The 22,188-nt window shown below is 48.3% G+C and overlaps 9 protein-coding genes across 9 annotated transcripts; 4 read left to right on the top strand and 5 right to left on the bottom strand.

The window, feature by feature from the left end:
* Positions 1 to 74: 74 nt before the first annotated feature.
* Positions 75 to 1,664, bottom strand: ASPWEDRAFT_114436 (oxygenase MpaB family protein; the record flags this gene model as incomplete). Its single annotated transcript, XM_040828490.1, has 4 exons — positions 75 to 344; positions 403 to 1,129; positions 1,186 to 1,214; positions 1,275 to 1,664. 4 exons carry the CDS (start codon positions 1,662 to 1,664, stop codon positions 75 to 77), a joined length of 1,416 nt encoding a protein of 471 aa, XP_040686488.1.
* Positions 1,665 to 2,823: 1,159 nt separating this feature from the next.
* ASPWEDRAFT_114460 (H(+)-transporting V1 sector ATPase subunit A) lies at positions 2,824 to 4,890 on the top strand (the record flags this gene model as incomplete). The annotated part of the gene is made up of 5 exons (XM_040828494.1): positions 2,824 to 2,931; positions 2,995 to 3,079; positions 3,148 to 3,815; positions 3,879 to 4,775; positions 4,834 to 4,890. 5 exons carry the CDS (start codon positions 2,824 to 2,826, stop codon positions 4,888 to 4,890), a joined length of 1,815 nt encoding a protein of 604 aa, XP_040686487.1.
* A 571-nt stretch (positions 4,891 to 5,461) lies between these two features.
* ASPWEDRAFT_29952 (dynamin-like GTPase vpsA) lies at positions 5,462 to 7,978 on the top strand (the record flags this gene model as incomplete). Its single annotated transcript, XM_040833344.1, has 8 exons — positions 5,462 to 5,484; positions 5,554 to 5,623; positions 5,703 to 5,797; positions 5,881 to 6,625; positions 6,674 to 7,315; positions 7,365 to 7,623; positions 7,677 to 7,761; positions 7,810 to 7,978. 8 exons carry the CDS (start codon positions 5,462 to 5,464, stop codon positions 7,976 to 7,978), a joined length of 2,088 nt encoding a protein of 695 aa, XP_040686486.1.
* An 872-nt stretch (positions 7,979 to 8,850) lies between these two features.
* On the top strand, positions 8,851 to 9,345 carry ASPWEDRAFT_42837 (uncharacterized protein). Its single transcript, XM_040835875.1, has one exon. The coding sequence runs from the start codon at positions 9,001 to 9,003 to the stop codon at positions 9,310 to 9,312; it is 312 nt and encodes a 103-aa protein (XP_040686485.1). The 5' UTR covers positions 8,851 to 9,000; the 3' UTR covers positions 9,313 to 9,345.
* Positions 9,346 to 9,403: 58 nt separating this feature from the next.
* ASPWEDRAFT_159005 (carbon-nitrogen hydrolase family protein) lies at positions 9,404 to 10,811 on the bottom strand. The gene is made up of 4 exons (XM_040829757.1): positions 10,652 to 10,811; positions 10,488 to 10,576; positions 10,013 to 10,428; positions 9,404 to 9,962 (listed from the first exon to the last, which is right to left on the bottom strand). Exons 1-4 carry the CDS (start codon positions 10,694 to 10,696, stop codon positions 9,634 to 9,636), a joined length of 879 nt encoding a protein of 292 aa, XP_040686484.1. The 5' UTR covers positions 10,697 to 10,811; the 3' UTR covers positions 9,404 to 9,633.
* A 207-nt stretch (positions 10,812 to 11,018) lies between these two features.
* Positions 11,019 to 12,471, bottom strand: ASPWEDRAFT_42835 (glycosyltransferase family 2 protein). Its single transcript, XM_040835874.1, has 3 exons — positions 12,401 to 12,471; positions 12,118 to 12,352; positions 11,019 to 12,070 (listed from the first exon to the last, which is right to left on the bottom strand). The coding sequence occupies exons 2-3, from the start codon at positions 12,338 to 12,340 to the stop codon at positions 11,076 to 11,078; spliced, it is 1,218 nt and encodes a 405-aa protein (XP_040686483.1). The 5' UTR covers positions 12,341 to 12,352; positions 12,401 to 12,471; the 3' UTR covers positions 11,019 to 11,075.
* Positions 12,472 to 13,474: 1,003 nt separating this feature from the next.
* ASPWEDRAFT_593704 (glycoside hydrolase family 5 protein) lies at positions 13,475 to 15,297 on the bottom strand. Its single transcript, XM_040838448.1, has 2 exons — positions 13,589 to 15,297; positions 13,475 to 13,485 (listed from the first exon to the last, which is right to left on the bottom strand). Exon 1 carries the CDS (start codon positions 15,140 to 15,142, stop codon positions 13,793 to 13,795), a length of 1,350 nt encoding a protein of 449 aa, XP_040686482.1. The 5' UTR covers positions 15,143 to 15,297; the 3' UTR covers positions 13,475 to 13,485; positions 13,589 to 13,792.
* Positions 15,298 to 17,546: 2,249 nt separating this feature from the next.
* On the top strand, positions 17,547 to 20,041 carry ASPWEDRAFT_52937 (potassium ion transporter; the record flags this gene model as incomplete). The annotated part of the gene is made up of 2 exons (XM_040837804.1): positions 17,547 to 19,178; positions 19,229 to 20,041. 2 exons carry the CDS (start codon positions 17,547 to 17,549, stop codon positions 20,039 to 20,041), a joined length of 2,445 nt encoding a protein of 814 aa, XP_040686481.1.
* A 379-nt stretch (positions 20,042 to 20,420) lies between these two features.
* ASPWEDRAFT_42832 (glycoside hydrolase family 16 protein) lies at positions 20,421 to 21,951 on the bottom strand. The gene is made up of 3 exons (XM_040835873.1): positions 21,533 to 21,951; positions 21,028 to 21,481; positions 20,421 to 20,984 (listed from the first exon to the last, which is right to left on the bottom strand). The coding sequence occupies exons 1-3, from the start codon at positions 21,829 to 21,831 to the stop codon at positions 20,640 to 20,642; spliced, it is 1,098 nt and encodes a 365-aa protein (XP_040686480.1). The 5' UTR covers positions 21,832 to 21,951; the 3' UTR covers positions 20,421 to 20,639.
* Positions 21,952 to 22,188: the final 237 nt, after the last annotated feature.

Raw genomic sequence — 22,188 nt, 5'->3', positions numbered from 1 at the left:
CCCAATGTACAGATAATATGAAAACCAAAATGTATTGTGAAAATGTCCATGATAAGACCGTTAGAAGAAACCAGTTACACCTTCACTTGGAGAAGCAGTCTATTTAGATCAAGGAGTCGTAGGCCGGAAATCATTCCGTAACCCAACATAGTGGCCACAATAGTAGCACCGAAAATTCCAATGTGCGCCAGGTATTCGATACCAGGCTTACTAGTTGTGGATACCCTTCGTTTTCCTAAGCGTGTAGTCCGAGTCAAGAAGGGAACGTATTTGAATTCAAAGAGGGTTTCTCTCCCAAGTCCCTCCTTGTTTGTAATGATATCGTAGTATTGTTTGCGTCGAACCTGTAGTATAGTGAGTAAGATGTATCACGAAAGATCCATGGTGTATAGAAACCCATACCGCAATGAAATATTGATCTGCCAAAGAAACCAGTGGAATTGTGTAGGAAATGACCATGACGAAAAAGCAGTACCCATATACGAGGGCCTGATAGTACACATTAGGTCGCGGAATGCCAAGTGCGTCGGAGAGTTCTTGACCATTGAGCTGCCTGGTCATCGCCTCCATAAACCCTTTTGAAGCATAGGAAGGTGCAGTGTTTTCAAGGCTGAGAATGATGTTCATTGCAAGAACTTTGCCGATTTCCGTTGGCTCTATCTCAGATACAAGAAGAGACTCCATCGTGGCTCGTGATCTGGCTCTGGTCGAAAATGGCTCGGTTGGTGTTCCCATATAATAACCGATCAACCTCCATAAAGCGATGTAATCATCGACCTCCTGGTCCCGGAGCCAGATTCCCTGGCGAGGAAGCCCCAGCCAGATCACCGACGTTGAAAATGTGTTGATAGTTGCGATACAATCTAGATCATTGACTGGAATGCCGAACTTCTCCACCTCGTAGTATTCAGACTTCTGTCGAGTAAGGCTCAATATCCTCTGTCGAACCGTCGCATGCAGCAATCGCACTCGAACCGAGGAGATATGGCCAGGACCGCCTGGTTTGAGAGACTCCACAGAGTCGGTGACTTGGAGGACATGCTGTAGAGTTTCCAACATTCTACGCCGTGCAACATCTGCAGAGAAACCACCCGTACGGGCCAGAGTTTCTACAACACGTCCAGATCCCCTGTCAATATAAATCAGTTATAGCCCACAGGGATATGCACTGGTCAGAAGACGAACATGCCACCTAATAGGCTTTCGAAGTTGAGCTGTAAGCAAATATTAATATCCGATAGAGTTGATTTTGTCGATACAAGCCATATGCTCACCACATTCAGGATTGGCAATCCATATCGATAGAACACATCCTGTCCTCTTTTGATCTGCTCCCAATCGACCCATTCCGGAATAGTGTTGATTTGGGCCCAGAGTTCGGTAAGCTTCGGATCATCACACGAATGGTCTCTCAACAAAGAATACAGGTCTCTTCTAGGAGGCTTGGTCTTTGCCCCTTCACTTGAACCCGAATCCTGACGAGAGATGTTCTTAGAGGGAGATGAAATCCCATCGAGCCGTTGCAGACATTCATCTGCGAGACTGTCATATGTAAATATCAAAGGGCGCAACTCATCTGCAGATCGATGATAATCGGTCCAGTCGAATGTATAACCCCAGCAGCTACGCTTAATACCAGTCTTGCTCAACTGAGTCGTGTCCATGATCTTTGGATACGAACGCTCTCGATTCAAATCAACACAACGGAAAGATTTGAAGAAACCGACAACTGGGAAGTAGAAGGAAAGTATAGTTTCATGATCCTTATCCATGGTATGAGAAGCGTTTATAATGCCTTCATTGACCACGGGATCCAACGAGCATAGACATGAGAAGCAATTCTAGCAAGTAGCAGCCGATATGGCATCCGGTTTCCATGGATCGAGGCAGCCTCCTACTCCGCAGCATGTGAACATGGAGAAAGCGAAGCATGGCTGAAGAGGAAGACAGTTCCTGTGCGGGGAAACCCAGAATGCTTTTGAATATCAAGTTCATTGCGCATCGAACAGCCAATACAAGTCTTCATCATGACTTTATGGATGCATAATATTATGCATATGACAGATGTGGATGTTACCCAGTTAGTGCTAATAGATGGATATGATGGAATTGACATGTGTTGTTAGTGCGGTGGCTCATCAGCCTTTTTTGATCGTCGACCTGTCAGTTTTATTTCCGAAGAAGTTCATTTTGCGAATAATGAGTGTCCATGTGATGGTGTTGCAAATTAGAATACCCCCCTGAATAAAAGTTGGTGATGTCGACCATCGGCCAGTACTGAAGGGCGCCAGTACCCCTCCTAATAACATAGGCAACATCTCATAAAACAGCCGATCAAAAGCACAGTCCAGTAGCCCACACGGAGTATTAGATCGTCAATAGTACTGGTATGATTGATAGTTTGGTAGTGCCACCCTGAACAAAGTGGACAAAGACAAGGCCTAAGATAACCCGCCCCCCAAGCACGGCTGAGTTAGTGAACTTTGCAAGCACGTTGACTGAAGGAAATCCCCAAACACAGTCAATTCAGCCCATAAACTTCATTCGATAAGCTGTAATCGATTAAATCCACAGCGGATGCTAGGTTTAGGAGTCAATCGACTCAAAACACGCCCTTCCCTGCTGGACTTGGTTGCCAGTCGCGGCGTTGTTGATCTGTCCTTCGGTTCGAGGTCGTCATCACCGCCCGGCGGACTAGACAACCTGCCACCGCTCCCCGACTCGCCCACCTTGACGTCCCCCAGCAGCAGCTCGAGCAGCAGCAGCATCGAGCATCACCCCTCTTTGCCTTCCCCGTCTACACAACCCCGCCCTACACCTATTATGGCTCCTTCGAAGACTGGCGACGACCACCAAAATGGCTCCGTCTTCTCCGTCTCCGGTCCTGTCGTCGTGGCCGAGCATATGATCGGCTGTGCTATGTACGAGCTGGTAAGGAGCTGGGATTCCATCGCTATGGACAAGGAATTTTTCTAACTCTCCTGTGATTCTTAGTGCCGAGTCGGACATGATAAGCTTGTTGGTGAAGTTATTCGTATTGAAGGAGATAAGGCCACTATCCAGGTCTACGAAGAAACAGGTACGATGTTACGAGCGGCGATCTCAAGAGGCAACTATATCTAACCTACACTCGTTCGCCCAATATAGATGGCTTGACTGTTGGTGACCCTGTCGCCAGGACAGGAAAGCCCCTCTCCGTCGAGCTTGGCCCCGGTCTTATGGAAACGATTTACGACGGTATTCAACGACCCCTCAAGGAAATCGCCGGTCAGTCCGGAAGCATTTACATTCCCCGTGGTATTACCGTCAATGCGCTGGACCGCACGAAGAAATGGGATTTCACTCCTGGCAAGTTCAAAGTTGGCGATCACATCACTGGAGGTGACGTCTGGGGTAGCGTTTTCGAGAACAGCTTGGTAAACGACCACAAGATTCTGCTTCCCCCTCGTGCAAAGGGTACCATCACTCGGATCGCAGAAGCGGGTAGCTACACAGTTGAGGAGAAGTTGCTGGAAATCGAGTTCAATGGCCAAAAGTCCGAGCATGGTATGATGCACGCTTGGCCTGTCCGTGTGCCTAGACCCGTCAACGACAAACTGCCATCCGACCAGCCCTTCGTTGTCGGCCAGAGAGTGTTGGACTCTTTATTCCCTAGTGTGCAGGGTGGTACTGTTTGTATCCCTGGTGCTTTCGGATGCGGCAAGACTGTCATCTCGCAGAGTGTGTCCAAGTTCTCCAACAGTGATATCATTGTCTACGTCGGATGTGGTGAGCGTGGTAATGAGATGGCCGAAGTCTTGATGGACTTCCCCGAGGTATACCTATCCCATCAAACCGCAAGCGCATTTCCCCCTTGCTAATATGAAAATCCTATTTAGCTTTCTATCGAAGTTGAAGGTCGCAAAGAGCCTATCATGAAGCGTACATGTCTGATCGCCAACACATCCAACATGCCCGTCGCCGCTCGTGAAGCCTCCATTTACACCGGTATCACTATCGCCGAATACTTCCGTGACCAGGGCAAGGACGTGGCCATGATGGCGGATTCCAGTTCTCGTTGGGCCGAGGCTCTTCGTGAAATTTCCGGTCGTCTAGGAGAGATGCCTGCAGACCAAGGTTTCCCTGCTTACCTGGGTGCCAAGCTTGCTTCTTTCTACGAACGTGCTGGAAAGAGTACCGCCCTGGGAAGCCCCGAGAGAAATGGTAGTGTCAGTATTGTCGGTGCTGTCAGTCCCCCGGGTGGTGATTTCTCCGACCCTGTCACTAGCAGTACACTTGGTATCGTCCAAGTGTTCTGGGGTCTCGACAAGAAACTGGCCCAGCGAAAGCACTTCCCCTCCATCAACACATCGATCTCCTACAGTAAATACACCACAGTACTCGACAAGTACTACGAGAAAGACCACCCTGAATTCCCGCGCTTGCGAGACCAGGTCAGAGAACTGCTGACCAAGTCCGAAGATTTGGATCAGGTCGTGCAGCTGGTCGGTAAATCCGCTCTGGGTGACTCGGATAAGATTATTCTCGATGTGGCTGCTATGGTCAAGGATGACTTCCTTCAGCAGAACGGTTACAGTGACTATGACCAGTTCTGCCCCTTGTGGAAGACCGAGTACATGATGAAGGCTTTCATGGGCTTCCACGATGAGGCCCAGAAGGCTGTTGCCCAAGGCCAAAACTGGGCTAAGGTCCGTGAGGCAACTGCTGATATCCAAACTTCCTTGCGGAGCATGAAGTTCGAGGTCCCCGAGAACGAGGCCGAAGTGTCCGAGAAGGTAAGTCTTTGAAACTCTAATACATCCTGTCGATGCGTCTACTAACAAATCCCTGCAGTATGAGAAGGTCCTCCAGTCCATGACCGAGCGATTTGCCTCGGTGTCGGACGAGTAAAAGAGAAGGAAGTACGATGTTGGACTGAACGGGCATTGTTTTCGGTTGACGGCCTGTAGCATAGCAAATTCCCATTTGTAGTTATTCCAGTTTATCTAGTTTCTCTGCGTTCCACGAGCCAATGTTCATCATATTTGATTGGGTTCTTTTTGCAACGGTCAGGCAGCAGCACTGTTTATTGCCCTCTCGGGTGGCCAAAACCACATGACGCGTCCACGCTGGACGTCATGGCTTCTTTCGTACAATTCCATAGTAAATCAACTTAAATTGTATCTAATAACCGTCAGTTCTATACTGCCTATAGCTTCTTTTGCCACTGGAATCCAGCCGTGGGTGTTGTGTGGATGTGCCGTCGGTCGGCCTCATATCAGATCTCAATCGGAAGCGAAACTCTACACTTGGCCGCAACTTCGACGCCTCTCCTCCGTCTATCTCCCGCCCTTTGTTTCAACCACCACCTTTACACCCCCGAGACACAGACAAGGGCTTCTTGAATTCTTGTTATTTATCTTTGATACTCCTGTTTTAATACCTTCATTTGAGTGAATTCATCCTGTTCTCATTGCCGGCCATGGCCAGCCCAACTAGCTTCTCGTGCGCATACCCCCTGCTCCCCTCATGGCCAAGCTTTAGGGCCCCATACTGACTTGATGATGTTCGCAGGATTAACGTGAACGATCCCAGCTTGATCTCGCTGGTTAACAAATTGCAAGATGTCTTCTCGACAGTCGGGGTAAGTGTGTCATGAAGCTCGTGGAACTTAATCCAGCCAGCAGAGCCCCCCGCAGACTGACACCGCCATTCTATTGCAGGTCCAAAACCCCATTGATTTGCCCCAGATTGCTGTCGTTGGATCGCAGTCTAGCGGAAAGAGTTCGGTTTTAGAAAACATTGTCGGCAGAGACTTGTAAGTGTTTGGTGTGGCGTTGTTGTTGTCCCGTTGTCTATCTCGTCGCCGTTAGCTGACCAGGGGCTACCTCATCGATATAGCCTTCCTCGTGGTTCAGGAATTGTTACTCGGAGACCCCTCGTTCTGCAACTCATCAACAAGCCCGCACAGTCGCAACCGAATGGCAAAAGCGAAGCGTTGGATACAACCGATAAGGAGGCGAATTTGGACGAATACGGCGAGTTCCTGCACATCCCCGGCCAGAAGTTCCACGATTTCAATAAGATTCGCGAGGAGATTGTGAGGGAAACCGAGTCCAAGGTCGGTCGCAATGCCGGTATCTCGCCTATTCCTATCAACTTGCGAATCTACTCGCCGAATGTCCTCACCCTCACGCTGGTCGATTTGCCCGGTTTGACCAAGGTCCCTGTCGGTGACCAGCCGAAGGATATCGAGAAGCAGATCAGGGATATGGTTTTGAAGTACATCGGCAAGCCTAATGCGATTATTCTTGCTGTGACTTCCGCCAACCAGGATCTTGCCAACTCGGATGGATTAAAGCTTGCGCGCGAGGTAGACCCGGAAGGTCAGCGTACCATTGGTGTCTTGACCAAGGTCGATCTTATGGACGAGGGAACGGATGTTGTGGATATTCTTGCGGGCAGGATTATTCCATTGCGTTTGGGTTATGTGCCGGTCGTCAACCGTGGTCAGCGCGATATCGAGAACAAGCGGCCGATTGCCTCCGCGCTGGAGAATGAGAAAAACTTCTTCGAAGGTCACAGAGCTTATCGGAATAAGGCATCGTACTGCGGAACTCCATACCTCGCTCGGAAACTCAACTTGGTTTGTATATGTGGTCCCACGCTGAGAAAGCTCTCTAACACCTGCTAGATCCTTATGATGCACATTAAGCAAACGCTACCTGACATCAAGGCCCGGATTTCCTCATCTCTCTCGAAATACTCGACGGAGCTCGCGCAGCTCGGTGATTCGATTCTCGGAAACAGCTCGAACATTATCATGAACATTATCACAGAATTCAGCAATGAGTACCGCACAGTGTTGGAGGGAAACAACACGGAGCTGTCTAGTATCGAACTGTCTGGTGGTGCTCGTATCAGCTTTGTGTTCCATGAGCTGTACTCGAATGGTATCAAGGCGGTCGACCCGTTTGACGCGACAAAGGATATGGACATCAGAACCATGCTCTACAACTCTTCCGGTCCCTCGCCTGCGCTGTTCGTTGGAACCACCGCTTTTGAGCTGATTGTCACACAGCAGATCAAGAAGCTTGAAGACCCCAGTTTGAAGTGTGTTTCTTTGATCTACGATGAGCTCGTCCGCATTCTGGGCCAGCTCTTGAACAAGCAGTTGTTCCGGAGATACCCCATGCTGAAGGAGAAGTTCCATGCTGTTGTCATTTCTTTCTTCAAGAAGTGCATGGAGCCTACTAACAAGCTCGTCCGGGATTTGATCGCTATGGAAGCATGCTATATCAACACCGGCCACCCTGATTTCATCAACGGACAACGCGTAAGTTTGTTCCTGCCATTTGTTGGGTAATCTCTAACCAAAATTCTAGGCTATGGCTATCGTCAACGAGCGCCAGGCTAGCAGCAAGCCGGTCCAGGTTGACCCTAAGACGGGCAAGCCTCTCCCTGGCCGCGCGGGCAGCCCCTCTCTGGACACCACCGGAACCGAATCTGGTGGTTCCGGATTCTTTGGCAGCTTCTGGGCCTCGAAGAACAAGAAGAAGATGGCTGCTATGGAGGCTCCCCCACCGATCCTCAAGGCCTCGACTACTTTGTCTGAGCGCGAAACCACCGAGGTGGAGGTTATCAGTAAGTGAACTTCCGAGTTAGGTTGAGAGACGGTTGACTAACAACACAACCAGAGCTGCTCGTTACTTCTTACTACAACATTGTCAAGCGGACTCTGATCGACATGGTCCCGAAGGCTGTCATGTACAACCTTGTTCAGTATGTATACGCTTATTAACTAGCAGAATCTTGCTAACTATCTTCTAGATTCACCAAGGACAAGATGCAGCGTGAGCTGCTCGAGATGATGTACCGCAGCGCCGAGCTTGACGACCTGCTGAAGGAGAGCGACTACACCGTCCGTCGGCGGAAGGAATGCCAGCAGATGGTGGAGAGTCTCTCCCGCGCCAGCGAGATTGTCAGCCAGGTCCAGTAATTGGGGCCGCCGGTTTGATCCATCCCGCTTTCGTCCCTGCTGTTCCTGCTGGTGGTTGACTGGTCTTTTTGGGTCTGTTCGTGTATCTGCTTCGGAGTTACGCTTGATGATTTTCTTCCTGATGCCAGACTGCGAGTCCCATACCACTACATTACATGTTCTTTTCCGATGTCAAGTTGCTAAGAGATTCCACATGACGACTTTGTATCGCCTAATGATTTTTTCCGTTGAGACTGGTTTTTTTGTCTTCTAGAATTCAAAACACATCTCTTTTTTCTATATTTAGGTGATATCATTATGCTAGCAGATTACGAATTCCATTCCAGTGACTGAAACTTCGACAGACCTGAAACTGTGGCCTCGCGTAACCAGACCGTAAAATACACGTAACTTTGGTACCAGGTACAGGATTGAATTAGGCTTAGTGCATCATCTCACGTGGTGTGCACGTGCCAGTGTTCCCCTCAACTAGCGTCTTTTGCCAGAGCCAATGAGCGTTCACATCTGTAAACATAGAAGTATATCCTGGGGATGGGCTGTATACAGCTTCAAAGACTGTCCTCCTCCTTGGTTTTGAAGATATAGGTGTAGACAGGCGTATTTTAAAGCGTCATATGATCCCAAAATGTGCTCAACAGTGAATGAGGAGGGGTAGCTAGCCTGTATTCCTCTCTCTTCCCTCCTCCCTCTTCCTCTTCTTCTTCCTTCTGTCTTTCTCTTTCTCCCATCCCCTTTCCTCTCTTCCTTACGATGACAGAGCCTTACATCTACAGGAAGTTTGTCTTTGCCGTTTTTCTTGGACTCTTGTTTTTGATCTCTATCATCAATCTCGTCAGGCTTTTCAAAGCGGTTTTTCTCTAGGCGTTGAGTCGAGCTCCCTCGAAGACCTCTTCCACGGTAAGAACACGCATGACGAGACTCTAATATCCTCAAGACTAACTTATCCATCCAGCAAACCAGAATCCCAACATCTCTCTTTCTCTTCTTCTCCAGCAGAATACCAAAGTAGTGGTCAGGATAACATGTGCCACTACATCATCTTCCACTCTATCCCATCTGCCTGCCTGGCCAGTCCTCGCCATGTCATCGACACGAAAATCTACTTTGTTTGCGACATAATCGCCAATGACCCCGACGCCAACAAGGAACACTGTGACGCTGAAGACTGCGAGTCGATTGGCGAAATGGGTTCGTCCAGGGTTATCTCTGATTGCTCTGGTTGCGTTGCCAGGGTTGTCGAGGAGTCGGTTCTGGAGTCTGTTATGATGGTATGTTTTCTTCCCTCTTCTATCCTTGGATGTGTTGAATTATTGGCTAACGGGTTGGTTTTCTAGATCGCGGGAAGTGCCTTTTAATGGCTTCTTCTTTCTGCCTCTGAAGGGTTAGATTTCAAGTTGATATCTGTTTTTTTTTTTTTTTTCTTTTCATTGAGAAGTGGTGACGGATTTGACTCGAATATCTCTTCGTTGGGATTCATGATTTTCTTTTTCTCTTCGGTCTTCTTGCATGCCTTGATCTTTTCGATCCAAGAGCTTCTTATTTCTGTGATACCAAGCATGGCCATCAGACGTTTCCATAGGACGGAACAGTCAATCAACCAGATAATGAATTAATGCATCCAAAACTCTTTTCCCAGAATTCTTCTAATAAGGTATTCAAGCCGCGCTATGTCTATACGTATAATGCCACCCCTCCTTGGCAATATCCTCTCTAACCCGATAATTCGCCTCTGCAATCTTCAGCAGCCCCATATCCATATCGACGACCTTGATATCTTCCTCATTTCCCATCTTACCAACGGGGCCCACAATAGGCATCGTCACGCGGGATAGGCCGAGGAATTTATCAGCCGGCCCAGCGGCGTTGACGAAGATGATACCACAGGTGTTTTCGTAGCAGCGGGCTGTGAGGGTTGATTCAAGGAAGAGGGCCTCGCAGTCTGGGTTGTGCGCTAGGGCTTCGGGGGAGGCGTCGTGTTTTGTCCCTGTTTTTCTGTCAGTTTTATTTGCAAATAAAGAAGGAAAAGAGACATACAATAAGTAGGCGCAATAATAATCTCTGCGCCCTTGGAAATCAACTCCCGAAAAGCCTCAGGAAAGGCCAAATCCCAACAAATCAACAAACCGACTTTACCCAAGGGCGTGTCGAAAACCTCATGCGGTTCCAGACCCGACGAGGTAAGATGCGGGCGTTCAGGGTGCCAGATATTCTTCTTCCGGTAGGATCCCAGAATCTCGCCCGTATTTGAGATGAAGTAGGCTGTGTTATACAAATGGACTACTTCATTGCCGTTCTCATCGACTTTGACGTGTCGTTCGACGATTGTACCAGGCACAATGCAGATATTGCGCTCTAGTGCCATGAGTCGGTAGACGGTGAGATATCTTTCGTACTCTGCTGCTTGGAGAACGTAGGTGGGGTTTGTTGGATCGAAGCCATTGAGGTGGTATCTTTGTTTCAATCAGCCTAGCTGCCTTGTATAATGTTTGGGAGTGCGATGTATGCTCACTCTGGCAGTACAACTAGTTCAGCACCCTGGGCTTTGGCCTCTATGATGAAGTCGCCTGCTTTTTTGTGGTTCATTACTATGTCGAGGTCCTGTTTTCGGTTGGCTCAGCTTTTGAATATTCTGAGATAGACGGAGCACATCGGCGACTGTTGAGGGCAACATACCTTGATATGCCATTGGCACAATGCAACTCGGTGAGTAGGGGCCATTTTTATATAGTATATAAGTGTTTGAAGAAAGTGAGGTTGATGCAAAATCGAAATCGATGGTATAGTCACGATTAAATATGTCAGGCTGGATAGCTGATGGATTATGAGAGGTCGGTTTCGCCGAGTTGGAGGAGAGTTGGAGTCATCGAAAGCTGAAGTGGGCAACCGGTGGGTCCCGCCCACGGGGTCAGTGAGACCCCGCGTTGGAGTTGTTGATAGGAGAGCACGTATAGTTTACTGGAGTGGAGTTGTAAGTCATTAGCATTAGTATTATCTTATAGGAACTATCGTATCTATTCTAATCAAAAAGCCAATCATGGTCCAACAATCGTAAAGGTAGTATATATATCATGAACATCCTCTCATATACCAACGACACTTATGCCATAGAGCCAACCATGGCAAAGTCCGGTTTCTTGCTGACACGATATACCAACCTGTCTGTCCAAAAATGGGAGAAAACTGCGTGGATTGTCGGAATACCTCCAAAGATGGTACCCGCAATTGGAAAGCAGATGCGTTCCAGGAGATGCGTCGTATGCCACCAGGTACGTTGGGAAAAGCCAGTGTCTGTCAGATTGGCCTGTAGCATATCCTTTCTTCGTGATTGCAGACAGACTGTATACCACCGCTCGTACAGTGCCAGGCAGACGTTCATCCAGATGAAGGAAGATGTGCGAAGCAGTCCAGTGAACCAGAACGTCCATGTCATAGATGGGTGTAGTAGCTCTGGAGGAGTCATGAGGGAATATATCAACGAGAACACCATAAGGATCATCAGATGGCAAGGGAGAAAGTGCGCCTCCCACATAAGGTGCAGTAAGGCAAAGTGTCGCGGTCGTAGAAATAGACACCGGCTGTGGAGGCGAAGATAGCTCATTGTCCGGCGTGCTGCAAATCCCGAGTCCAATGCTCCCCACATGTGTCGCAACGCCTGTCTGTACCGGGCAAAGCAGGTATCCAGTGTCCGTCTCCAGCCTTGACCAGTATCGCTGGAGACATTGCACTGGCTGGCTGGTATAAATATGTTACGGGAAACGACATTCCCTGCTGTCTCAAAGTAGCACTTGAGTAGCATGTGCATATCCTCGCCAATAGCAGTGGGGTCACTATCCCAGCCACCAACCTTTTCAGCCAAAGATAAGGGTAAGGAGTATACAGATGTTGGTATAGAGATAGGTGCGCCGGGGTACATTGTCGACAAGCCCGCAAAGCCCCATAGCAAATCAGCACATCGTACCAATATCGGGCTCTCATTAGAGTTGCGGTCAAATATGATCGGACAGCAGTAGACCGTGCGGTCTGCCTCGGTGGTATGTATATAATGAAGACGACGGATCTCGGTAAAGTAGTCCTGCCATAGATGCGTATCGGCTGATAGAGTTAGCACTGATCAGTAAAGCGTGATAACATCGACTCACCATCTATCACTGTGATGATCACATTACACGCGCCTGTATTGAGGTCCGCGCGATGCACTTCGACAATGTGGCGAGCGGCAAAAGCAACATTGGAACTTTTCCCTGCAATCTCCCCTTGTAGATTCGCTGGATGGAATGTACTTCGAATTTGGAGGAAGGATTTCTCGAATGCCAATATCAACTTTGCGGCCTTTTCGGCGGCTCCAGATTCTTTCTGTTCCATTGCAAGGTATATCTATCGTTGTCAGCCTTGTGGTGTTTAATCTTATGCTCTAAGACATACCTCATACTGCGTACTCGCTCTTGGATGACTTGCGAGAACATCCAGAGTGGTTTTCAGCGTACCAATATCTTCACCATAATTCGGCAGAATGATAGCATGAACAACCTCCTCCAGCTCATCAATGCTGTCAACTGACGAATAGGGCATTTTAAAAACCGCAGGATCCGGGAATTTCTGCGTCGGGGTAGATGGACTATCGACATAGTCACCTCCATCAGCCTCAGAAGGCGTGCGAGAGGTCTGCCAGATCCTTCTCTTCAATGCAAGCTTCGTCTCCTTGGTGACGTTGAAGAGTGACCATGACAAGCGGACAGTGAACCCAAATCCATTAATATGGATGAGGATGGTGTAGATCATGAATATCTTCTGCCCGATGTTGATGGGGGAGGGCTTGTCTCCGGACGGCTTGTCTGTCGATGGTGGGAAAAAGTCCTTCCATGGCGAGAGAGAGGCTGCGTCTGTGAAGGTGAGCAAAAGGAGTAGCAGCAGTGCGATGATGCTGAAGCCAGGAAGACAGCGAGAAAACCACCGAAGCATTTTCTTAGACAGGCTCAGGAGCGAAGCTGCAGGAGTCGACACGGAAGAATACAGGGGAGAAGAAGTGTCGATTGAGGAGGGGGGATCTCGTTAAGAAAAGAGTGGGAGAAGAGGAAAGGAGGCACGTTGTCCCAAACAGGAAACCCCACGAGAACCAACCACCAACCTGGATGCACCAGTGAGAGGAGATGAAAAGACGGCATGGGAAGGTCATTTGCCAGACCAACGCCATAATAAGATCTCGTGGAGATTTGGATCATGGGAAACGGTTAGTTTAATTAGATTGAACCACCAAGAGCGGATGATCTGCTCTATCCTATAAAGTAGGTACAAGACCATTGAAGGCAACCTCAAAATAAGAGCTCATGTATTTGCCCAGGACCAGCTAGAAATGGGTCTTAGAGTTTAGTTTGGATATTAGTTTGATGAAGCGAAGCTTAGATAGCATCTCATTGCGATGGTCACTGATATAACAACACTGTATGACCAGAGTACTGGATGTGCGTATACTGTGGATATACCCTCATATTGTTCTCATGATATGGAGACTGCAGAATGTTAGAAATTATCGCATATAAAAATCAACAATCAAGAAAGATGAAGATATAGTCATTTTATGGCTTCTGATTGGCTCAAACGAGGGCTGCTTACCTAAGTAAAAAAGGATGATCACACTTTTTGTCAACCAATCAGAGTCCTATAATCAGCGCATGGATTCCGCTCCTGACCAATCATATCCGCATATCACAACCTGTGGCTCAACGACTGCTCGACATCGTCACATCTTTTTCCCTGCATGAAACACTCAAAAGAGACCATGTGCGAATGCAACGATGCTAAACCATCCCGAGGTCATCAATCTACGCTCAGTCCTATTCTCTTTAGGTCGTCCATGCGATAATCCCATCTGACCGACTGGCTGTCCCATCCGTCCCCCACCAGGCCATAGCTCTCCCTCTCGTTTTTGGCGGGTTTGCGAGGATTGAGCGCCCAATAGCCCCAGCTCGCATCGACCTCCTCCAGAAATTGCACCAGGTGCCTCCAATAATTCAAATCGCCAGCGTCGGGTTTATCAGGAGTGCCCATCTCCCCAACCCAGACGGGAGCCGTGTCCTCGGCAAGCAGATACTCCCAGTTCTCCTGCATGGCCCTTACAAAACTCTTATATTTCCGTTTCGAAAAGGGTAGCAGGGAGCCCCATCCCGACCAGGCATAGACATGGGCCGAGTAGACTACTCGGGCAGGGATGCTGAGTTGAACAGGCCGCTTCTTTACCCCGGAGAGGTCGTTTGCGGATGAAACGCCTTCGACAATCATCAACCAATTTGGGTTGAGACGCAACAGTCGCTCCAATGCCCTTTCTGCTGCTGCTGCCCATGAGTGCCAGTGCATGGTACCCCAGACGCCACGGACCTCATTACGAAGGTCCGCACCGAGAACCAGTTCATTTTTTGCCAAGGGATACATGACCGTTTCCCAGTGCTCAATCCATTCTTCTTCAGTTTGGCTAACGCGACAGAGCAAGCGTCCCCCAAGCCAGTCATTTGACCATCCTCCATCGCAGAGATTTGCACCGCAGCACCAAGTGGCCTGAGTGATGTGGTTGTTCACAATTACCAATAAGCCTGCAGCAGTCAACCCTTCCACCACGGCGGTAAACACATCTAGGGCTCTTGCACATTCACCGCTAGAGTACTCGGTATCTGGAACCAAGTCGAGGTTTGCAGACAGCAGCGACCGATCGATGCAAGGATTCGTCTTCACCATTTCATCGGAATACGGCAGACGCACACTGTTGAAACCCATTCCACGAATGAGGGTTGCAATATCGTCACGATGCTGCACGTCGAGTCCTGATGCGATAAACTTGACATCGCTCGCTCCGTACCAGTTGACACTGGTAAGTTTCACCCTTGCGCCCTGGGAATCAACAATGTAGCGACCTTTAGTGCGAAATGGTGGGATAAATCGGGTGCTGCTGTTTTGGCTCTCGGAAGGTACAAAATGCCCTGTTGAGTTCATGCAGTCGTGACCTGAAGTGGAATGTGCCTCTAATGGATTGTCGGCCAGTCGTAGTCCTGATTGCGCTCCATCTCTTCGGCTGAGTTGTTTCAACGTAAAAAGAAAGAAAATCGATGCCGCAAAGATCAGAGAGAGTAGCCCTATTTGCCTTTTTCTTTTGCGTATGATCATTTGCGTCGCCATGGTTTATCCTGCTTTTCTCTATCAGGTTAAGGTCGAATAGTTCAACCTCTGTCTCTTATTTTACAGCAATTATCATTCACTGTGCGAGAGGGGATGAAAATTATGTCACGATGATCCGGACTTTCCGTCAGCACGGAGGGCATATCCGAGTTACTCGTATTGGCATAGGCGAAACCATATCCAGATGGACTGCCGTGATGACCAAGATTAGGCAAAAAACAAGGATATACAGAGTCACAGAGCAGATCTCAAGTATCACAAACACATCCAGACGAACCAAAGTTGCAAGATCCAGACAGACCAGCATGACATGTCATATCAGATTCAACGGGGATTCGATTCATCACACCGCAATGACCGCATAAAAAAAGCAGAGTTTAGGAGAATGGGATCTGAGCTGAAATTACATTTAGGCTGCATCGTTCATGTCGATCAATCGGAAAAGAAACCATTGTTGCACTGCATATTGGGCAGCATCTGTGTTACGCTTGCTATCAGGTCAAGACTTTTAGGGCTATCTAGCCAGTCAGGTATGGAATGCTAGATAGGATAAGGAAGATAACATCTGAGATGGATGGAGGAATTGTCGAGGGTTATCTGAAGATCTGCTTAGATGCAGTGATAAGTGCATACAGTAGTCTTGTGTGAACTGTTCATATACTCGAAAGTATTTTGTATACTTAATTTGATTCTATTTATATAGAAATGGGCTAGAATAATCCATATCATGTAGTGATAGAATAATTGGACAATTAGACAATGTCATGTGCCGTGTCTGATGAACTGGAGTATTAACATACGAATGAGCATACAATTGATAGATCTAGAATGACAGCACAGATCTTTCTTCAAAATATGCTGTTAGTCTATTAAGGTAATTGCCTATATAACTGAACTGCATTAAGATCCATAGATCTAAGTTGAGGTGCGGGTAAGCAATGACCCATAACGCCAAGCCTCATAGTAAGCTGCCAATAAGACTGCAGTCGCAAGGATGCCAGTTGATAGTATCTGAACATTGATAGATAAATAGGTAGACAATTGATTGGCTGTTATTCACTGCTGCTGCTATCACATTATCTGCAAGGATTCCCTCATCATCCTGGGAAATGCCATCAGCGTCCGATCTGCCCATTCTTCCAGGCCCGGACCGACCGTCTTTGGTGTGTTGGGATCTGAGCTGCAATGCAATGCACGCAGCTGCATGTGGAAAAAGCAAAGAATCCAAAAATTGTATCTTCCATTTTATCTGTCATTCTATCTGTCATTCTGTCAGTCACTCAATGATGTGGCTTAATTTTAAATTTGCCAGGACCCAGATAATCCCATCTGAAACTTCTGGCAAAAGACAAGCTAATCCTCAAGCACGACAGAAGGATTGTCGATCAGAAAAGGAGGCTGTCACATACCGTATATTACCAGTATTTTGCGCCACACCTGACCGGTGTATGTAATATTACCGACACATTGAAACCCCTCCCCTCTGATTGGCTGGCTGCGTCTCAGGCCCACCATTTCTTCAGGCATCCAAGATTCTGGCTGCTAAGAATAATGCTGCTAAGAGACTAACAGTGCTAAGACTGAGGTAGCACATTGTCCTTACAGATAGTCAATGCAGACATCCACAGCTTTCTTGGTTGTCGAAACAATCAGTAAATAGGGGCATCGTTCCTACTTAACCCAGTCCAGCTGGACTCGCAGCGATCAGCAGTGGTGCTGAAGCTGAATTTTCCTCTCTCTCCGTTTGCACGCTGCGTCCGGTCGCAGCGGTACCGTACAGTATGTAACTCGTAGAATTTCCCATCTCGTATTGTTATTTTCCCTCGATCTTCAACTCCAGTGAGGGATTTCTTCCTCTTTCTCACACCTTGACGAGCTTTTCTTCTTTAGCGCTTCTGCTTTTTGCCCTTCGGTGTCTATTTTTTTTTTAAAAAATCTCTTATTTTGGCCCAACTCTTTTTATTCTCCGATTCTTTTCTCTTTCTTTCCTTCCTGCGTGCTCGCACTTTTTCCCAGTCCTCTTCTTTGATCTTCCCCGTTCACCATGACATTGCACTCTCAAAACCGCTCCGTCTTGTTCAAACGTCGGTTTTCTCTGACTTTCAGCTAACAGCGGTCGAGTTGGCCGTTTTATTATTATTTCTTTTTACAAGATTCCTCCTTGCGCAGCTATTGGAGATCGGCAATCGCAGACCTCGTGCGCCGCATCATTGTCGCGTGGCGGGTGGTTGATCATCGTCCTCGACTTCTAGAATTTCTTCTGCCGTACAACCCCTCTTCGAAATTCCCCGAAAAAACAAAAGACAAACCCGGTACATTTAACTCGACAGAAGCGCAAAAAAAAAGAAAAGAAAAGAAAAGAAAAGCAAGACGGCCTTACGCCGTCCCGTGGGATCAAGTCAAAATGTACTCTGCTTTTTTGCGACGGATGGCCAAGGTCACGGCCCGTATTCCGTACTTGAAGGAATTGAGCATGAATTTCATTCTTATCCATTATACCTACATCATCTGCGTGAGCATGATTACTTCCATCATCATCTATCCCGGGAGTAAACTGGCTTATATCGATGCGCTTTTCTTTTCCGCGGGAGCGGCCACCCAGAGTGGTCTCAACACAGTGGATTTGAATCTGCTCCAGACCTACCAGCAGGTCATTTTATATTTCGTCTCCATGCTTACGACCCCGATCTTCATCAATACCGTCCTCGTTTTCATCCGTCTCTATTGGTTCGAAAAGCGGTTTCAGCATGTGGTACGAGACGCCCGAGCTCTACGCCAAACCCGCACCCGAGCCCGCACCGTCACCGCCGATAAAGATGGGCAGGATTACAACATGGAGGAGATGGGCGTTGGCAGGCGGCCGATTGCCGTCATGCGGGACGGGTCTCATCCGGACAAGATCTCGGAGGAGACAAACTCGGCCCCAGAGTCCCCCAAGGCGAAGCCCCAGAATGGGGACCAAACCGATGAATCGGGGAGCGGCGCGGAGCCCAAGCCAGGGTTGGGTTCTAACTTGGGCCTGGGTGGTTTACGCGTGCCGACGCAGCTGAGCCCTGAACATCACATTGCGTTCTTGGAAAATCAGAGAAGAAACAAAGGAGCTTTGCGTATCCCAAGTCCTCGCGAATACGACCGGGGTGGTGTCCCCGAGGTGCTGGAAGAAGAGGGGGGTGAGGAACTTACCAAGAAACCGAGTAATCAGACCGATGATCAGCGTCCGGATTCAGAGGACTCCAGCAATGTCGGACCACTTGATGGCCCTCATATTACGATTAACGAGCCGGACATGGGGCGGACCAAGACGAGGAACACGACCTTTCCCCGGATGGATACTCGTCCAACTGTGCGCGAGACCAGAGACGCGAACGATGAGCCTTCGTTTCTCGGCCGTTCAAGAACAAGGAGAAACACGGTTAACAGCATTTTCCGATCTCTGACTCAAGAAAGAGACCGTCCTACTCTTCCCTATCTCAGTTGGGATGCCACCGTTGGCCGAAACTCCAATTTCGTCGATCTGACGGAGGAGCAGAGAGATGAGTTGGGAGGTATTGAGTATCGCGCTTTGAAGACACTGGCTGTTGTCTTGATGTCCTACTACGTTTTCTTCCACCTCCTTGGAATCGTCTGCTTAGTCCCTTGGATTATGACTACGCACTGGGGAAATGTGGTCACAGGAGATGGTCAAGGACGTCCTTGGTGGGGAATTTTCACGGCCGGCTCTTCGTTCAACGATGTTGGATTCACTTTAACCCCGGACTCGATGATGTCTTTCCAAGAAGCCGTATTCCCTCTGCTTCTGATGACCTTCCTCATCATCATTGGCAACACTGGGTTTCCTTGTATGCTTCGGTTGATCATTTGGGCTGCCTCTAAGATAGCAACAGAAGACAGTCCTCTTTGGGAGGAGTTGAAGTTTCTGCTGGACCATCCCCGTCGATGCTTTACGCTTCTCTTTCCTCGAAATGCGACCTGGTGGCTGTTTGCGATTCTCATTGCGCTGAACGGAATTGACCTGATCTTCTTCATCATCTTGGATGTGAGAATTCTCCCACTTCATTTTCTGCAAACAAGACTGACAGTGTCCAGATCAACGATCCAACCGTCACTAATCTACCCCCTGGAATCCGTGTTTTATGTGGTCTCTTCCAGGCCGCAGCTACGCGAACCGCAGGATTCTCAGTCGTGAGCTTGTCAGATCTCCACCCTGCAGTTCAAGTATCCTACCTCATCATGATGTACATCTCCGTCTTCCCCATCGCCATCTCCATGCGACGAACAAACGTCTATGAAGAAAAGAGTCTGGGCGTCTACCCAATCCCCGAGGAAGAAGAAGAAGCCGAAGAAAACGCCAACGCCCCCAGTTATATCGGCGCCCACTTGCGCAAACAACTCAGTTTCGACCTGTGGTACGTCTTCCTCGGCCTCTTCATCATCGCCATCGTCGAAGGCGGCCGTCTCCAAAACAAAGACCAATACTCCTTCCAACTCTGGCCTGTCCTCTTCGAAGTCGTCTCCGCCTACGGCACCGTCGGCCTCTCCCTCGGCTACCCAGGCGTCAACGCCTCCTTCGTCTCCGAATTTCAAGTCATCTCCAAACTCGTCATCATCGCCATGCAAGTCCGCGGCCGCCATCGCGGTCTCCCATACACCCTCGATCGTGCCATCCTCCTCCCCTCCGAAGCCCTGAACCAAAAGGAAGTCGCAGACGCAGAAAAGCGCATGCGCCGTCGCGCTTCAAACCTCTCCACCATCCCTTCCACAGACATGGAGCGGCAATCGACGAACCCGCGCTCTGAAACCGGCGCTACCTCGGGGCTGGAACCTCGCGACCGTGCCAATTCCGGGATGAATGCCGACTCGGTGCTGCGTCGTCAATCGACTCGCCGGTCTCAGCGGTAGTGGTAGATATGTGGTGGCTATGTCAGTTATTCGCATTTTATGTATCTATAGAAAAGGTGGTATTTATTTGTCTGTCTGTTAGCGTCTGCAATCTATATCCTAGCGTGTTTGCTTGATCACTCATCTATACCATAACAATCTATAAAACATGTAGTACAGTAGTATGATGCTGAAATAACATCAGCTGTCACTCTTAGCTTCGCATAGATCGACACTTCCATGTGGAGCATCCCGGTAGAGGATTTATCCATACCTGCCAGCGAATGTGAATATTGCAGCTTCCCATCATACACTCATTCAATATAACTGACATTAATAGATGTTTGTTCGGGCATGGTTGAGTATCGTTTTTGGACTTCTATGGGAAGCCTTCTTTAATCTGCAGAATCTACGCTTCACGGTACTTCGGTGGAAAAGATTCCATAAGCCTGTATCTAACTAATCCACAAGCAAGTCAGCCACCTGGGTAACTATATAATCATCAATCTATAACGGTATCATCAATCTATAGCCATTACCATTAAGCTCATCCAGAGCTGTCCCATACCCAGCCAAAAAGAACGCCAAAGCAAACACTACGTAAAATCCTCATATAAAATCAAAACGCTTGATAAACCTTGAAACTCTTAAACTCCCAATACGCCTGCGTGAAGTTCTGGGGGTGGTTTGCGACAAAATCCTCGCATTTTCCGGGGCAGTTGTACAGCTCTGTATAGAGTTGGGGCTGTGCACCAAGCTGTCCGCATAGATCGATGTTGGCAATGATACTTTGGTTGTTGAAATGAGACGGGATGTCGCAATTTGTGTTGGGAAAGTCGGCCAGCGCAGTTCCCCATGTCGACGGGTCAGGGGTAGCACTTGAATTTGTAATGTCGTCTGGAATAGAGTTTCGGGGGAAGAACCACGCCCGGATACCAGCGAGACGTAGTTCCAAAGCGTAGACCTGTAAAGTTAGAAAGAGTTGTTTTTTCCCGGATAGTACTTACACCTCCGTGATTGTCGTTCAATTCCTCGCCATAGGTATCTGGTGCGCCCTGTACACCGCAGCCCGCGTTGCTGTTGGTACTGTTGTCGCAAGTGAGAAATTCGGCAAATCCTGTCTGTTTCCGCCTTACTTTCATATTACAGCCAGGCGTGGAGTGCAAAGTGACTGCATTGCCCTCTGTGCCTCTGTTATTAGCTTCCAGGATATCGATTTCACCATTCTTGGGCCAGTTATATCCATCTGTGAGCCACAAGGCCGGCCAGGTACCACAGCCGTAGGGTGTATGAAGAATATCGAAAATGAAAAGACCAGTATCGTAGTTGTGCTTTGACTCAATGCGGACAGATCGCCTGCCAGTCGACGCGTTCTTCTCGGAGGTGTCGACCTTGAGAACCACGGACGAATCAGAGGCATATGTTAGGTTGAGATTCTGTGCTGTCTGTCGATCGACATAACTACACCATAAGTCAGAAAATGCCTAGAAACACAAATGTATGAGCACATACTGCACAAATCCATTGGTAGGGTCCTCGCTGGAAAAGTAATCGAATTGATCAAAAAATGACGTTCCGGAATAAGTGTCGACCAGCTTGTAATTGAGCGGTATGTAGTCAGGATAGCGACGAGCTCTGGTACCCTCGACAGCCCCGACAATCACAGCAATGATCACGACGATTATCCCGATACCGGTAACTACCTTTGTTCGACGGGACCATCCCCGTGGGTTGTACCAAGGCAAGGGCACTTGGTCTTCATCTTCTTGTTTGACTGACGGGGGAGGAGATGCAGGGTAGCCGTTGTGCATAGCGGATGCGGTGAGCTAGAAACGAATGTAGATAGTAAACGAGTGTATATGCGATGAAAGAATAGAGCAGATGAAAGAATGAGCTGCGCTGGAACGAGAAACGATGGAGGGGAAAGACAGAAAGCAACGCAAGGAGAGGGGAAGAAGGAGATAAACAACAGTCCTTGCCTGCTGTGTGCATTATGTAATCGGACGTTGACAGTTACTATTACTTGCATTACTTTCTATTGATGAATAGAGAATTATATAAATATGATATCAATATTATCGATATCAATATATTAATATGAATAATTATAGATCATATTATACCAAGTGGAGATGTGGACCTACTAGTGCTTAGTGTCCACTGCTTAA

This window comes from Aspergillus wentii, assembly GCF_001890725.1.
Source record: "Aspergillus wentii DTO 134E9 unplaced genomic scaffold ASPWEscaffold_6, whole genome shotgun sequence".
In the NCBI taxonomy this organism is placed as follows: Eukaryota; Fungi; Ascomycota; class Eurotiomycetes; order Eurotiales; family Aspergillaceae; genus Aspergillus; species Aspergillus wentii.
Note: the sequence above shows the minus strand (reverse complement) of the source record. Positions and strands in the feature narration are given on the sequence as shown.

Coding starts and splice junctions, on each gene's coding strand:
- ASPWEDRAFT_42837 (XM_040835875.1), top strand. CDS start 9,001: ATGTGCCACTACATCATCTTCCACTCTATCCCATCTGCCTGCCTGGCC.
- ASPWEDRAFT_42832 (XM_040835873.1), bottom strand. CDS start 21,831: ATGCACAACGGCTACCCTGCATCTCCTCCCCCGTCAGTCAAACAAGAA. Junction 21,482..21,532: donor CCTACCAATGGATTTGTGCA/GTATGTGCTCAT, acceptor CTTATGGTGTAG/TTATGTCGATCGACAGACAG. Junction 20,985..21,027: donor TGAACGACAATCACGGAGGT/GTAAGTACTATC, acceptor CTAACTTTACAG/GTCTACGCTTTGGAACTACG.
- ASPWEDRAFT_593704 (XM_040838448.1), bottom strand. CDS start 15,142: ATGGCGACGCAAATGATCATACGCAAAAGAAAAAGGCAAATAGGGCTA.
- ASPWEDRAFT_42835 (XM_040835874.1), bottom strand. CDS start 12,340: ATGGAACAGAAAGAATCTGGAGCCGCCGAAAAGGCCGCAAAGTTGATA. Junction 12,071..12,117: donor GATCATCACAGTGATAGATG/GTGAGTCGATGT, acceptor TAACTCTATCAG/CCGATACGCATCTATGGCAG.
- ASPWEDRAFT_159005 (XM_040829757.1), bottom strand. CDS start 10,696: ATGGCCCCTACTCACCGAGTTGCATTGTGCCAATGGCATATCAAG. Junction 10,577..10,651: donor TGTGCCAATGGCATATCAAG/GTATGTTGCCCT, acceptor AACCGAAAACAG/GACCTCGACATAGTAATGAA. Junction 10,429..10,487: donor GAACTAGTTGTACTGCCAGA/GTGAGCATACAT, acceptor ATTGAAACAAAG/ATACCACCTCAATGGCTTCG.